This window comes from Apaloderma vittatum, unplaced genomic scaffold, assembly GCF_000703405.1.
Source record: "Apaloderma vittatum isolate BGI_N311 unplaced genomic scaffold, ASM70340v1 scaffold27865, whole genome shotgun sequence".
In the NCBI taxonomy this organism is placed as follows: Eukaryota; Metazoa; Chordata; class Aves; order Trogoniformes; family Trogonidae; genus Apaloderma; species Apaloderma vittatum.
The window spans coordinates 40845-56222 of NW_009715865.1; the positions used below are offsets into that span (position 1 = coordinate 40845).

At 37.0% G+C, this 15378-nt stretch overlaps 1 protein-coding gene across 1 annotated transcript in view; it reads right to left on the reverse strand.

Moving 5' to 3' along the window:
- Positions 1-9703, reverse strand: part of TOX3 (TOX high mobility group box family member 3) — a 39027-nt gene extending 29324 nt beyond the window's left edge. The window contains exon 1 of the mRNA XM_009869328.1: positions 9563-9703. Coding sequence (XP_009867630.1) covers positions 9563-9703 — 141 coding nt within the window. The remainder of the gene's footprint in view (positions 1-9562) is intronic.
- Between the last annotated feature and the right edge of the window lie 5675 nt (positions 9704-15378).

Consider the following 15378-nt stretch of genomic DNA (forward strand, 5'->3'; position numbering starts at 1 on the left):
AGAAAAGTTAATTGGAATTTTGCTACCAATTTTAATGGACAAACTCTTTTACTTGTAACATTCAGTCACTAGTATTTAGTACAAATTTCTACATTCCAGTCTCTAAATGAACTCAATTGTGGTACAACTCTAAACTGAAAAACATTAGAAATCACACTCACTATTCATTTCCTAAAAAGTGAAAATAAAGAAACATGTAAGTAACTTAAAACCAGACAAAGAGGAGCTCAGTCTTCGAGTACCTCAACAGAACAAAAATGGATTTTTCAAATACTAGTATTTTATGATCAACTGCAAAATTAGATTCAACAGGCAAACACATCAATTAATTTCATAGTGCAGCCACAAGGAAGAAGAAAGTATTGGAAAGGTTACTGTTCCAGCACAGAATACCACCAAACACATGGAATTTGAATAAATGCCTCAAATGAAAAAATAAAAAAAATATATCCAGAACACGAATGAAACACATTTTATCATCTTCTCATCTCATTCTGCTTAAAATGTATGACTGTAATTCTATACTCAAAGACTGCATACATATATCTGAGAATAAATAAAAAAAATTAATAGTTATTACAGGATCCACTCCTCCCTCTTTTCTTTTTTCTTTTGTTTTTTTTTGGGGGGGGGTTTAATAAAGCTGTATCCCGGCCCTCACTGCAAAACAGAATTCAGACTTGGGAATCATGACACTAACAGTCCTTTCATAATTATTCATTAACGTTTAGTCAAAATGCACATTTGAAGTTTCTCAGGATAGTATCTCCAGACAAAATTCTCACTGGCTCGATGATGCACTACTGCCTGTAGAACTAGCTCTGCCGCAGCACTACCCAGCTGCTTGCCTGGGCACTTCGGTTACACATCCAAATTCTATCATTTCCGATGTCGATTTATTGCTTATGGAAAATGGCAGCCTCAACTGATCACACCTTCAGTACTTCTGCAATAAAATAGGAAGCCATATTTTTAAAAATACGGCCTTTAATAAAAATCATTCTTTTACAGTGTGAGCATGCTCATATTTTTCATGTAAAATTATATCTACTTGCACAAATATATATTATGGCAAGGATCTCAATTCTATCTTCATATTTGGCAAATTAATTCCTCTGAGGTTACACTATTCCGTATGAGTAAAAAGAAAGATAACGATCCCAAAAGATGTAATTACAGACCAAAGCTAAATTACTTTGCAGGTCTAAGTACTGTATCTTAATAATTTCACCAGAGAACATCTTCACTGCATTGGGGCAGATTTGATTTTGCTGCCTGACCAATAATTACAGCTCTGGCAAATACAATGTCTGATAAGGACATCAATTAAGAATGAGCATTGTGTTATTTAAAAAAAAAATAATTCATCATGTTCACAGCCTGTCTGATTGAATGAAATGCCAAATTAAATTAATGGAGATTGCTAAGTCTAACTGGCTGGTGGGGAACCATGCAGAAAGTGGGACAGCACAGACAATAAACTGTCTGTAATTAAAAGATGAGAAGCTGGACTAATGCTACTTCAGCCTGATTACTCCAAACAAAACAATATACACTAAAATTATTCTGGCAACAGAAGTAGATGGAGTGGGAAGCGGTGGGGAGAGGGGGGCTTTTTATTTTATTTTTTTTTAAATAGTACCAACTACCACCATCTATGAACAGCAGTGTCCTCAACAGAAGTACTAAATATAGGGTTTTTTTCTCATCAGGAAACACAATTTATTTTCTCCATAGATGTAAAAATAACAGACAAGAATTCTCCAATCACTTCTGTTCTAGAGGGATATCCAGCTAATCTCTGTAGAGGCTTTACTTTTAAGTATGATGTGCTCATAGCAGGAACAGAGTGTTCTCTTCTGGAAGAGCAAGGCCTCCATGACAGTTTCAATACTTCGGAAGCAGTAGGTGGCATTCATTCTCTTTTATTTTTGCTACTGGAAACAACGAGGCAGATTTTAGTAGTTGGATCACGGATGCAATGCCACTAAAGTTGTTAGGGATTTATATCACTGTAAGTGAATGAAGCATCTTTTAAAACCTGAATTTTAAAACCTTATAAATAAAGAAGTAATTTTATCTCGGGATTGAAGCAAAATGGTATTGTCGATTTTGACGCTCCATAGCTGCCACCCATCGAAATTTCCGTACTCCTGTCTCTGGCAGGAGGCTCACATTTTGGAAGAAACAGCAGGCACAGCCAGAGGCAAGAAGTACTGCTTAGCAGTGGCAACGTGCAGCTATTAGAGGTTAAGGATTGAGTCTCTGAGTATAAAGGAGACGGAGGGTTGGACCAGATGCGTGGCCCATTTGGGTGAGCCTTTGACCGAATGTCAGTAAGCAGATAATGTAGCCCAGCTACACTAAAGATCCAACCATTATGTGTGGGTGTGCCCACGGGTATGGACACACACACTGAGACACTTTTGTCAGCAAAGATAGGATCTTTGAAGGGTTTCATGAAGCACTGGAACGCTAGGTAACGTGTTACATATGCCAATTTACACATGACCCTTTCCATTCATATTCTTACAGCAAATTATTACAGGATAGTACAAGAGAAATCAGCTTTCTGAGATAGATTACAGTATGATTCTTTTTTTCAGTTGTCTTCTGGAAGTGGGTTCATTTCCTGCTAGGTTCTGCCTGCAAATTTTCTAGGAGAGAACTTCATGTACGTGTGAAAAACTACCCAGGAAGTGTTAGCCTTGGTGACTTCAGCCACCAGAACATACTACACAGCAGTTATTTCCCTCCATTTCTCCCATATCCAGATTCTCTCAGGATCCTGCAATAACCAAAAGGACTTGAAACCAAAAGGAGTTCCTAGAGGGGATTTCACACCAGAAGGCTTAATTTGCTTAAGAGCATGTCGTTGATGAGCAACTAGTCAACAACAGACAGGGGCACAAAATGGTAAAATAAATGTCTTTAAGTAATCAGTTGTGCAGTCACATCACCAATGCTGAATTTCAGGCAAATGAATAATCTCATCAGTGGTTCATTAATTATTGAATTGGTACATAAGTATCTGTACAACCATACGTTTGACAGTCTTTTGATATTTACAATCTTAAAAGCCTTTAATTCAGGGGACAATTTAGATTCCAATTTCTGAGTCTTAAACATCTGCCACACTAATTGTTATATATATACTTTTATATACATATGTATGCATGTATACATGCAAATTCTTTGCTCTTTGCTTAGTTGAAAAAAAATCTCAGTAGGATAAAATGCTTTAGTAAGATCCTAAAGAAAAAGACATTGATATTTTATTCATATTTCCTCAAATCTCCATCAAACACACTGTTTGCAGATAGTACAGATTTAAAAGTTTTAGGAAAGAATGAAAACATTTGAAGTTACTTTAAAATCTTTCAGCCAGCAAATAAAAACTTGGACAATAACAATAAAAAGCACTAACTTAATCTCTGTGGTTTCAGCCACACTCTTTAATATCAACTTCTTCAGTGAATTCCATGGCCAAAAGCAGTAACTGAATATTTTGCAAAGCATGATATTGCACAAGTCTTAGAAACAGTAATGAAAGGAATATTTAATGGTTTCATGTTAGACATTTTCAGCTCTCTTAAGAAGGAAACAGTCTATAAAAGTTTTTATACGCAAGAAGTAACTCTGTATGAATATGCACACTATTGTTAATTTGTTGACTGACAGTCAAGGCAATTCAACACATGTCAGATTTTTAATGCTACTTATTCCACATTTCAATACATGAATATTAAAATGTGGCCACAAGTGCAATCCTAGTCCTAATATTTACACAAGACTAAGGTGTTAAAAAATTATTCTAAACCTTAAAAATTCTCTCCAAGTAAAACATACCAAATATTTTGCTGTCACATGTTAGAAGAGTTTCAGTTTACCATTTTGGCTCTTTGTAGACAAGAATGTATTTTCTATCATGCCCACGCTAGCTTCAAAGAGAGTAAAATGGGGAATCAAACACAGATTCTGGGCGTATCTCTGCTTCCACCTACAAACATTACAACTCTTTTTTCCTGTGTAGAAGTCTAATACAAATATCCAATTTAGACCAATCCACTAAGTTTCACATAAGAAAGACTCCACAAGATCTACAGATGCTGCTTTAAAGAGTTCTGAAGTGCATTCACTATCATCACTGTTGCAAGCTGAAACTTAAAATGTGGAAAGAGACCAAATGTTAAGACAAGCACATGCAATAACAGAGCCAATGAAAAGCCACTGTACTTCAAGTATTTGTTTAAAAATACATGAATTGTTAAGGAACATGTTTTATTCTTCGTTTTATAACCTGGAGATGTTACTGGTGAACTATGAAATCATTTTTGTGATCACACTCATGATCATGTACTTGTTGGAATAAACTAGATTAGATATAAATGTCATGAAAGAAATATATTGCTAAAATGCAAAAAGAACTTACTTATATGGCTAGGTCTCTTGTTTATGTTTTTTTTTTGCTACAACCTTGTAGCAATTTGGGTTCCACGAGAGAGATCTTTTCAATAATGCATTTTTACAGCATCCGTTCAATGCATGTATTTTATGAGCTACATCTTTCTAAACAGCTCAAATCACACATAAGATCTTATTTCTGATGACATCAGAGGACAGATGGCGGTTAAATTATGCTTTTTTCCACAACTGTTCTAAAAAACCAAAGCAAGGGTAAAGCGCAGTTGCTCCCGTTCCACAGCTCAGTGAGAGGGTGGAGGTGCCTTTATTCTCCACGACATTTACCAAACAGAGGAAGACCAACAGCCTCTCCAAATGGCCTCAACACGTACACGTGGTGCCGCAAAATACCTTGCAAGAGAAAACCAAACCACCTCTGTGAGGTTGATTCTGGGGTCACAAGCCACTTCCCCAACGCCCCTCCGGGTTGTGACAGCAGCATCGGGTGCCACAGCTGGAGCTGCTCATGTCCTGCTCAGGGACAGGTGTCCTCCACCACACATGGCACCTGAAAGCCAGCGAGGTCCTGAGAGAGACCATGTCCCCTCCTGCCCTAATGCACCGTGGCAGGGCCCTCTTTAACTGCCCCCCAGCAGGGCTCTGACACATTCAACACCTCTATTTGAGTATCCTTTTACCCTAACAGTTTATTTTTACTTGCTGTATGGGATACCTGTAGAGTTTTTCTGGAGGGGGAAATGCATAAATGCAGAACTGTTTTCACCATATGAACGTTTCTGTTTCACCTTCCTCTCACAGGCATTAAGTTCATACAACCAAGGTGTTAATTATGTCTACCCTTCCATTTATTTTATATAAGCATTTCTTAACATAATGACAGCATTTATTCTTAGAATCCCAAGAAATAGTTTTATATCACTATATTAAAGATTACTGTAACATTTTCTCACACGAATTTAAAGTTATGTGATTATACCACTGTTGGGCTGTAAGTAGCTTTTCTTAGAATCTTATATGAAATTTCACTCACTCCAACAAAAATTGTAAATTCCATTCTAGATTGTGATTCAGCTCTACTACTCCAGCAAATTATATCAAGTTTTAAATATAAAATTGATCAAGGGTGAAGCAGATGTGGATATTTTATAATAGTCATAATGGAGGATCAGTCAAGATCCTTTCAGGTTGAAATCAGTACATGCATAAAATCTTAAATATCTCAACTCTCAGTCATGTTGATACCATGGGTTCTTGCCATTTTTTTTCTGAAATTAAATACTTTCCACTTTAGAAATAGTAATCCTAATCAAATAGAAAAACAGTAACGCTACTTCATTATGTACAAGGCTGTACAAAGCAAGCCATCTATTGCAAAGACAGTCAGTAGGATATAACTCTGCTCTTGCTACACACATATCCAACTGCCAAACAGAGAAAACCCACCCAGAAAACACCAACGCCAGTGCTAGAGCCAGTGACAGTTACCCTCAGCCTAAGCAGGATGCAACCAGCAATGCCCTACTATGTGGGAAGATCAGGAACGCACAGATGAGGCTCAAGGATTCCATAGGCTAACCACGTCAGAACAGCGGTTGTACAACAAAATGACTGACAGGCACAAGATTTGCCAATTTTCCTCAGGTGAAGATGTTTTCCAATACGGAAAAATTATGTGTGTCAATGTAATATAGATTACAGATGCATGTGGGAAACGGGCACACAGCACATCACTTCCTGCTGTTTAGCTTACATCAATGTTAAACCTGGAAGATTTCTCCACTATTTTTACTTGGAGCTGGATTACAAATCCCACAGGAGGGACGCCTCTGGAGAGTCTTCAGCAACAACCAACTTTATTTAAATGTGCAAGATTGAACTGGATGCAATGCTCTGCAGTAACAGTAGAGGAGAATTAAATTTAAGAGTGGAATAATCCCTCATGCTACCTTGTATTCTTAATTTACGCCACTGAGACTAATCAGGCTTAATTTATCTATCTTTAGCTTCTGATTGTTTCATTCCAACCTAAAGGCAATGTTCTGGGCAGCAGAAAGTTTATTTTGTAGGTGAGTAACCTACTTTAATTGCATTTTCATCCATTACTACAGTCTAGCATTTTCTTCACTTAATTGGGTCACTGTACTTTGTCTTGTAAGTGGGTAGAGAAATTATTTCTGATATTGATTGCAGCCCCTGAGGTTCTGTCGTACGTTGAGGACACACAAAGGGTACACAGCAAATTCCATTTACAATGAGTGAAATAAATACAAGTTTCACTCCAAATCTTCACTCCCAGTAATAAAAAACTCCATGAAAATCCTAATGTTAATATACTGAAATCTTATATTAAGCAAATTAATGCCAGTTACAAAAAATCAAGGCGCTCTGTTTATAATCTTATTTCAGGTGCAACCTGACCAACAGTCTCACACATGCAGAGGTTGAAAGCCAGACCTCTCAAGTCTTCAGGTGATCTTCAGCACTGATGTTTCAAAATACTAACAACTTATTATTATTAAGTGCATAGTAAAAAGCACACCAGGTATCTCAGTAATATAACAGCCCCCATGATTTTCAGATGCCGTAGAAAACATACTGGTTTTTAATATAAGACTAAAAATGGCCATAAAAACTCTCTTCAGTAGTCAAGTATTACTCTTCGTGTCTTGATAAAGCAAGCCTGAGCTTTGAGACATGCAAATTCTTGAGTTTCTTTCCTCGAAGTGTAAGAGATGCTAGATCCTAGTGCCATTTCTGTTGTCAAGCTGTTCCACAGCTCAACTCACAGTCTGGAAATATTCTTCTAATTTAGTGGACTGAGACAATTCATTGTCTTAGGCTGTTCACACCAAAGATGTGCAAGAAGTGGAATACTTTTCCGTTGACTTTAAAATAATCAGATTTAGCTTTAGCGTGAATTCAAACTAGATGTGTGAATTAGCTGTAATCTCTTAACGAACTTTCTTTGTCTGAGCTTTCAGAAACTATGCAAGATATTCCTAGGAATAACTTTTAATTACAAGACAGGTTAATAATTGGACGTCAAATGAGAAAAGTTTATATTCATGTAGCACTCTAAAGTCTTCCTTATCAGCTGATGGCATATGATCTGAGTTATACAGAAACATTTCCTTGGGTGTCCCTGAGACAGTATTTTTGATACAGAAACCATTCTGATGGAACAAAGTAATATTTTGTAGCATAACTGTGTGCTTCTGGTAGGCAGATGCCTGATACAACTAGCTGCAAACTACTGGGAGTTACCTCATTTTTATTTTATATCTTGGAGCTCATCATTCCATCCTACTTTTGTATAGAAAATTTCCCAGAGATCTGAAATCTTTGTGTAGTAGAAGTGAGACCTGCACTCACTACAGTCTCAGAAAATCCCATGTACTGTTTTGGTTCTTTATCCAAATACCCAGGGCTAAGGATGTCTCATTACAGTATTATATTTTGGATCATATAATAGTCAATTTTACAACAAAGATCATGTTTCTGTGATAGTAAGAGCTTGGAACTGCTAACCCCACGTCCAGTTCTAGGGAGGAAGTGCAAAACCACAGAAGGGAGCATGAAAAACAAAACAATTGCCTAATATGTTCACAGTAAGAACAAATCACAGGAAATCCACAAGGTTGGTTGCTTCAGTGTCTCCAAAACTGAGGACTTTGCTTTACTGTAAAATTTCTCAGTCACTTTTCCTACTCGAACTGGGAAACACTGCTCACCGTCAGTGCGAATAACACGAAGGCGGCAGGAACAGAGGAAGAGTGTGTGACGTTCTGGCGGCTCTCTTGCCACTGAAAGAGGAAAATACCAACCAACGATGGGGAAATAAATAATTGGTCACAGTGAAAACTAAATGGTATTGTGAATCATGACTTTCACTTCATTCGTTTCTGATATTTTATTCTTCAGTGGTTTTTAGACTTGCAAAACCCCTAACCATGCTGAGCATAACAGTTTTGCCTTTAATTGTTTGCCTGATCTGCCTTGGAATTATTACAACAGTTCTCCAGTTAAAGAGATTTCCTTTGTTAATCAAAACAAGGTTGCTCAATGGTATCTTCAAAACTTGTTAAGGGCAACATAAAAATATATATAATATATATTTTAATGGGAGAACCAAAAATTATATACATAATCTGGTTTTGAGAGGAATAAAATGATACATAAGCGCTATATAAATGAGGTACCAGTGCTAGGTACCAGGAGGCAGAAAATGGACAGAAGAAGGGCCCGTAGAGTAATACAGTTAAGACAAGGAATACAAGAGCAGGATAATAAAAATTAGCTTATCAGATACATAAGAAAAAGATAAATTTTGAAAAAAAAGGGCAGGTTGTAACAGTGAATATGAAATTTAAGTTAGTCACATATTTCCAGACAACTAATTCAAGAGAAGAAGGTCTTTTTATTTTGTCTCCCACACAATCGTATGGTTTTGCCTTCCCAGCAGCATGGAACAGTTGTCCATGTGCAAGCTAAACTCTGGGTAACATGCCATGATAATCTTCCACACATCTCTGTGCAGAACCTTCCCTACCACCACTGAAAACAACAGTGACAGATCACACGCGACACAGAATCTCTTCCAGTGCTATAATCCCACCTTCATCTAACCACATACAGAAAGCACTGGTTATAAGAAACACCTCTGCTTTTATATACATATATACATAAAAACTCCATCCCCAACACCTCCTGTAAAAATCAAAATACAAACAATAATTTATCTATGGGCTATCTAGGAAAAACAGAAACCTGCAGTGGTACTTACAAGGGAGAAAAATGGTGAAGGGTTATTTGCCTATATAAATCAGGCTGTACCATTTGATTTAGGTGGTGGTTATTCGCTATATTCCGGTAACTGGGATATCATCCACAGCTAAACTAGCTACTATAAAAAAAATAAAAGGGCTACCAATTTTCAATATATAAATATATCATCTTCTGAGATAAGAAAGAAGTTTCTACCCTGTTGTAATATTTAATCACATATATGTGAAAAGGGGATAAGGAGTGAGCGAGGGTGTGCCTATTGGTTGCACTCCTTACAGAATGCAAACATGAAACCCTTCATCAACAGGACACTAAATTGAAAGAATACTCCTTCTCTGACAATATGGCAAACCTCTACAAAACCTTCATCGCTCTCAAACGCAAATTCTCTTTCCACTGCGTTCAGTCCTCCCATGTTTTGCTCCATAAACACAAACCTGTGGAAAGTCAGGCCCCTTTTCAGTCTCTTCAACCCCTCAGAAGCACAGCCCATGCTGCTGGCTCAGGAAACGTCCGTCTCTTTCAGAGATATAGCATCGTGTTCAGCTTGTGAACATGATAGAGCTCCAGCCTCGTTAAGAGGTATTTTTATTATCAGAATCTAAAAATGGTAATTTCACAGGTTCCCCTCACACCAGAGGTTCCTGGGTCATCTGAACAGTTGTCAAAATTTAGAATCATCATCAATGACAACGAAGGAGATCCAGAGCATCCAGTTTCCATAAAACGATTATATGCAGGATTCGATTTCAGCTACAAGTGGCAATGGGAACCAAACTAAAGGACATTCCAGTGCCTCGAAGTCATGACATCAGCGCTGTCACCTGCAGCCAAGTCACTAAGAGACGTCCAGTTCCAGAGAAGATCTCATTGTGCATCATACTTCAAACCACCCACTTACTTAGTTATTCGCTCTACAATTCAGCATCCTGCTGCTTATGTTGATGCAAGTGTTTCTGAGGTCCCAGTGCAAAAATTAAAACACTGAACGTTTTAGGATTTGGGGAGGTAAATGCAATTAAAGTTTCTTTTTCATCTTGGGCAGGAATGAAGACTGGGGTAAGGAACTACTTAAACTACCTATAATGATCAACCTGGCACATTAGGAAACCACACACTAATTTACCAACAGAAATTGCCAAATTCTCGGTAGTCATCTAGCCGGCTACAGGGAACTGTTTTCAAAAAATTTTTAGAAAACTGGCCTGGAAGGAAAAACTTACTCACTGAAGCGCGTCAGATATTCTGTAGACAATTCACTCGTGACTAAGGAATAAAATGCACATGACCTAAAGGAAGCAGTGATGATTAAGATTTATATAACCAGTAGATAAATTATGCTTTGCTGTCGTGTACTACCAAGAAGCTTATGGGACAGAAGCTGGATTAGTTCAGGACAAGGAAAATTATACATGTAAGAGTTAAAGCTTAAGAAAGGAGATCTGGCTTATATCAAGTTGACGCTTGAGATAAGAGACTGCATTATAACAGGTTATAGTTGCAAAAATAATTTTGATTGGCATATCATTTATACTAACTACTGCTTGGAACCCACTCAGAATATGCAGCATATTACATATTGCTAGGAAATACATCTGTGTATAGTTCAATATTTACAATGTGCTTTATTTTGTAAATATAAGACCTGGCAGGAAGATTTACAGTATTAAAAATAGTTCTGCTTAAAAAGAATTCCATTTTCTCTATAAAAAGAAATATTTCACTAACAGCAGTTCATAATTTTGTTCAAAAATGGTCACAGTAAAGCTCAATAAACTTTCAATGGGAAAAAATTGATTGCTTTGTTCAGCTGCTCAAACAGATTGCTATCTCTACTTATTTGCATATTTCTGAATATTCTCTTTCAGGCCCACACCATTTTTGTTCGCAAAATCAATTTTCTGTTGGACAAAAAGTGAGATTTGGTTTAATGATTTTAAGCTTTTAAATAAACATGAATCAAATCATGTAAGAGCTCTCCTTTTAAGAAAAGATCCTTGCTGTTTGGAAAAAAAAAAGAATTCTTTGCGTTCACAAATATCAACTGACAGCAACAGATTTTAACATGAAGAGAGAAAAAAAATACAAGGGCAAAACAAAAAGAGCTGCAACCCAATTATGTAGCTACAACACAGACTGATGCCAAGTTTAATTTTTAAGGAACACTGTGTACACACGTCCATATACAAAACATATGAAACATTAAACTATGATATAAAAGCTTCATTACTGATTTTCCAAAGCCAAACAATGCTCATGTTTATGACATTATTTCCTCTGCACCTGAAGAGAAGGTTTGTTCTAAAATCCAACAGTTCTGCACAATCCTTAGCAAACACCAACCAAATGCAATTTTTTCTAGGTCTGTTCAGCTCTGCTAATAGTTATTGTTTGCACAACTGTAACTAAGTACATTACCAACTAGTTGTTCAATCTATATAAATTTAAGAAACACACACTGCCAAGGAGTGACTCATATATTAGTCTATTATATGCTACAGAGCTGACTGTATTAAACAAATCACTTTCCCTACAGCTGAAGAATAGAAGCTATATACAGAGCAGAGGTTATTGTCTAATTTAAATCTTGGCTCCCTTCCCAGAGCTGTACAAGATTCCAATTTGTGGAAATGTTACTCTCTGCTACTGGCAGAAAGGCTACAGAAAATGGTATTGGGTGCCTTCCAGAAATATGTCTGCAAAATGCCAATCAACAAGTCACTAAAGATTAACAGTATGACTGTACCAAATTAATTTAAATTATAGAAACATATGGCTAGGATGTTTGCACTGCACTTAACACAACACCTGCTTCATAAACAGCTAAGTTTCCTTCCACAGCATAAAATAATGTATGTCAAACACCTCGAACCTGATTCTTATAAATGGGAAAAACCCAGCAATATATAGTAACCAGCGGTTACCACTATTAGCTATAAGCTACCATTTCAAAATGGTTAGCTCCCTCATTTATTTAAAATTTCACATCAACATGGATTAAGTGGTCTTTTCCCCTCAAAAAGTAATTAGCAACAACAGAAATGAAGAAAAACATGACTGAAACATACCTATATTCCATTTTAGAAACCCAAAATTGTAAGTTGATTTTGCTAAAATACTTCTGACCTTGTAACGGTCCTTCAAACACAGTGTTATTGTGTCTTCTCTATATAAAGTTGACATTTTTAAACAAAAGCCATTCCTGAAAGGAACTATGAGTTCATGAAAAGTTAAAAGACTAACAATCAAACTCCAAAAGTCAAACATTCTATATTTCTTTGATGTGGTTTTTCTACCATTTTTATAAAACTCCTTAATTTATATGATCGTGTCATCAAATTAAAAAAAAAAGCAATACAGTGACAGTCTTAGAAATATTTACACATTAGTGTATGCCATATTTCAGCTGAAGAGGAAGGGAGCTGTTTTATGTTTCTCTCCACTGCTTTTCTATTATTGCCTAGCTAATGGAAATACATCAAACAAATGTTCTACCAGAGCAATAAATATTAAAGTTGACCTATCCATCTGGAAGAAATGAGAACAATACTGCTCACTTTTAGCCCAAATATGACACTGATAAATGAAGCCGTGAGATTCCATCACACTTTCAGCAACCTGGGCTAAGCGCCCACCACGTGATTCTTGTACCAGCAATTTTCTCCATTCATCTTCATTAGGCAGACACTTGACCTGTCTCCTAACATCCCTGTCAGATTTGAACCTTCAGGGGGCTTGTTGTACTTCCTAACAATGTACTCTAAAAGCTCTATTCCCTTTTGGAAAAAAAACAACCCTCGGATGTACATAAAAGAATATATGAGCCATTTCTCCTGGAGTGAGAACCATCAGATGCTAGTCGTGATTAAAAAGGGGGATCACGGCACCGTACGTGTGACAGTAGGAACAGTCATATTCCTGCAGTCCAGAACCAACAACACAGCCTGGCAGAAAGCACAAACCACCAAGGCAATCACCCTTTCGGCCATCAAAAAACAATTGCACATTCAAATGAGAACGTACGTAACCTCTTGCCACAAACGAAACGCCCTCCATTTCCTCCTTCAATCACTGCTTGAAGCAAGCTGACACAAGCAGCCGTTGCATTCTTAACCTAACATAGTAAGAGTGCTTCATCACATTAGCAGTTTTACATTATGTCCCCATTATTTTCTTTTTCAACAGTATAATAATAACAGCACTGATTTGATTATTCTGTAATAGTGAAAATGAATACCAATTCAGTATGAATTTGCCAGTATAATAAAAACCTCCTGACAGGATTCTTAGTGACCTCCTAGAAAGACTGTAACTTTATGATCACTTAGGGAAATCGGAAAGGCTAAAGGCACCACAAAGCATTAAGCTTTTGACATCAAGACTATCTCAGACACGCATGCAATTGCAATACCTTCATCAGGGTAGATCTAGAAGGTTTATCTGACAAACATCTGATGTATTGACTCTGTTTTTCTATTGCACACAAGCCACTTATCTTTCCTTTTTCAAAGAAGTCTTTAGAATGATAAATATTGTAGACTGTCACGGTAATGTAGCAATTAAAATACACCCACACAGATTTCTTTTAGGCAGTAAGTTCTTCAACCCTTTTTCATGCTGATCAGGTCTTACATGAGTGGTTTCATACAGCTGCTAAGCACACCAGGGACTTACTCATCCAGGAAAACAGCGCTGAACGCAAGCAAAGACCGTAGAATCAAACAGAAAATATGTATGTATGATACATAGGAAAGATGGATTTCACTGTGATCACCAGAAAATGACCAGAGACTTCTTTTAAACAAACCAAATAGAGTCTTTTCATGAACAGATACTTCAGTCATGCTAAGTTGGATTTATAGCACTAAAATTTTTACTTTTCTTTTTAAAAGCATTCAAACTCTATCTGACTTCAGGGAAAACCCTAGAACATCTTAATTCCTGTCATTATTTTACAGGGTTCTACAGGTAACAGAAACTATGCTGAAATACTGAAAAGATTTCCAAAATCGTAGACAAGAAAAATTATTAACAGATGTGCAATTTAAAATCACAACCTGGCAGAGGGGTATTTATGGTAGGGACATTAATTTCTTGACCTCAGAACGCAGTGCAGGTAGCAACTACGTAATTGCTAATAAAATGGTGCACTTTGCTGCACAACTTAAGGAATGCTTGTCTATAAGCTGGAATGCTGTTGTGAGCTTCTTTTCAACCCTAATTATATGTTCTTACATCAGCACCAGAGCAATCACACAACAACCCCTGGCAACATTCTCATCAGGTCTTTAGGAGCCATGGGACGATTCACAAGAAAGCCATCGGTGGCATTAAATTCACCTGAGCCAATCCCGTATTACACTGCTTTAGGATTATCTCTATTAGTATCTGTATATTTGCATTAGTATCTGTGACTGCAAATGCCTTTACCAACACACAATGAGCTGCTCTTTGGAAGGGAAAAAATAGATTCTCTCTTGCTTGCTCAACCAGGATGCTGTACACTTGAGGCCCTCCGCATTGATTCAAAGTTCAAAGTTTGTTATGTTTCCTTCACTCCCAACATAGGTCTTGGCCATTTTCTCTTTAGGAATAGATTCTTCTTCAGAATGTCTTTCCAATGACAGAGATTAAAAAACTTCACAAGTGGCTTTCACGTGTGGTTCAGTCCATGGCTGCTTCAGACAGTCATTTCTCAACATGAATCAACTTGGGAAGATCAGCTCTAGTTCCAGCGGTTCTCAGAATCGGTCACACGCCCATTAGCTTCCAATTCTCCTTGCCTGATGTGACTTCTTCCCAAAGATTAACAGCACGTTAATAATGAAACTGCTCTAAAAGTCTTTGGTTACAAGATGACAATGACGTCTCAATATTTTACTGAATTCAGTTCCTGAGTGAAGCCTAATTCCAACAAGACTTAAACAATTGCTTTACCAAGGTTGGGAGCTACAAAAATCAAAACAATAAAGAAAGAGGCCTGAGGCAGTTTTCAAGGAACTTGTTGAAAAAAACCCCAAGATATCAGTACAGCCCCAAAGATGATCCCACCTATAGCAAGAAATATAATGTTAAACAAAAGTGTAAGAAGGCATGTCAGAGAAATTACCATTAGATCTCAGAAAATCCAGTTAAGGAAAAAAATCCAAGCATTTCACTCAGTTCCAA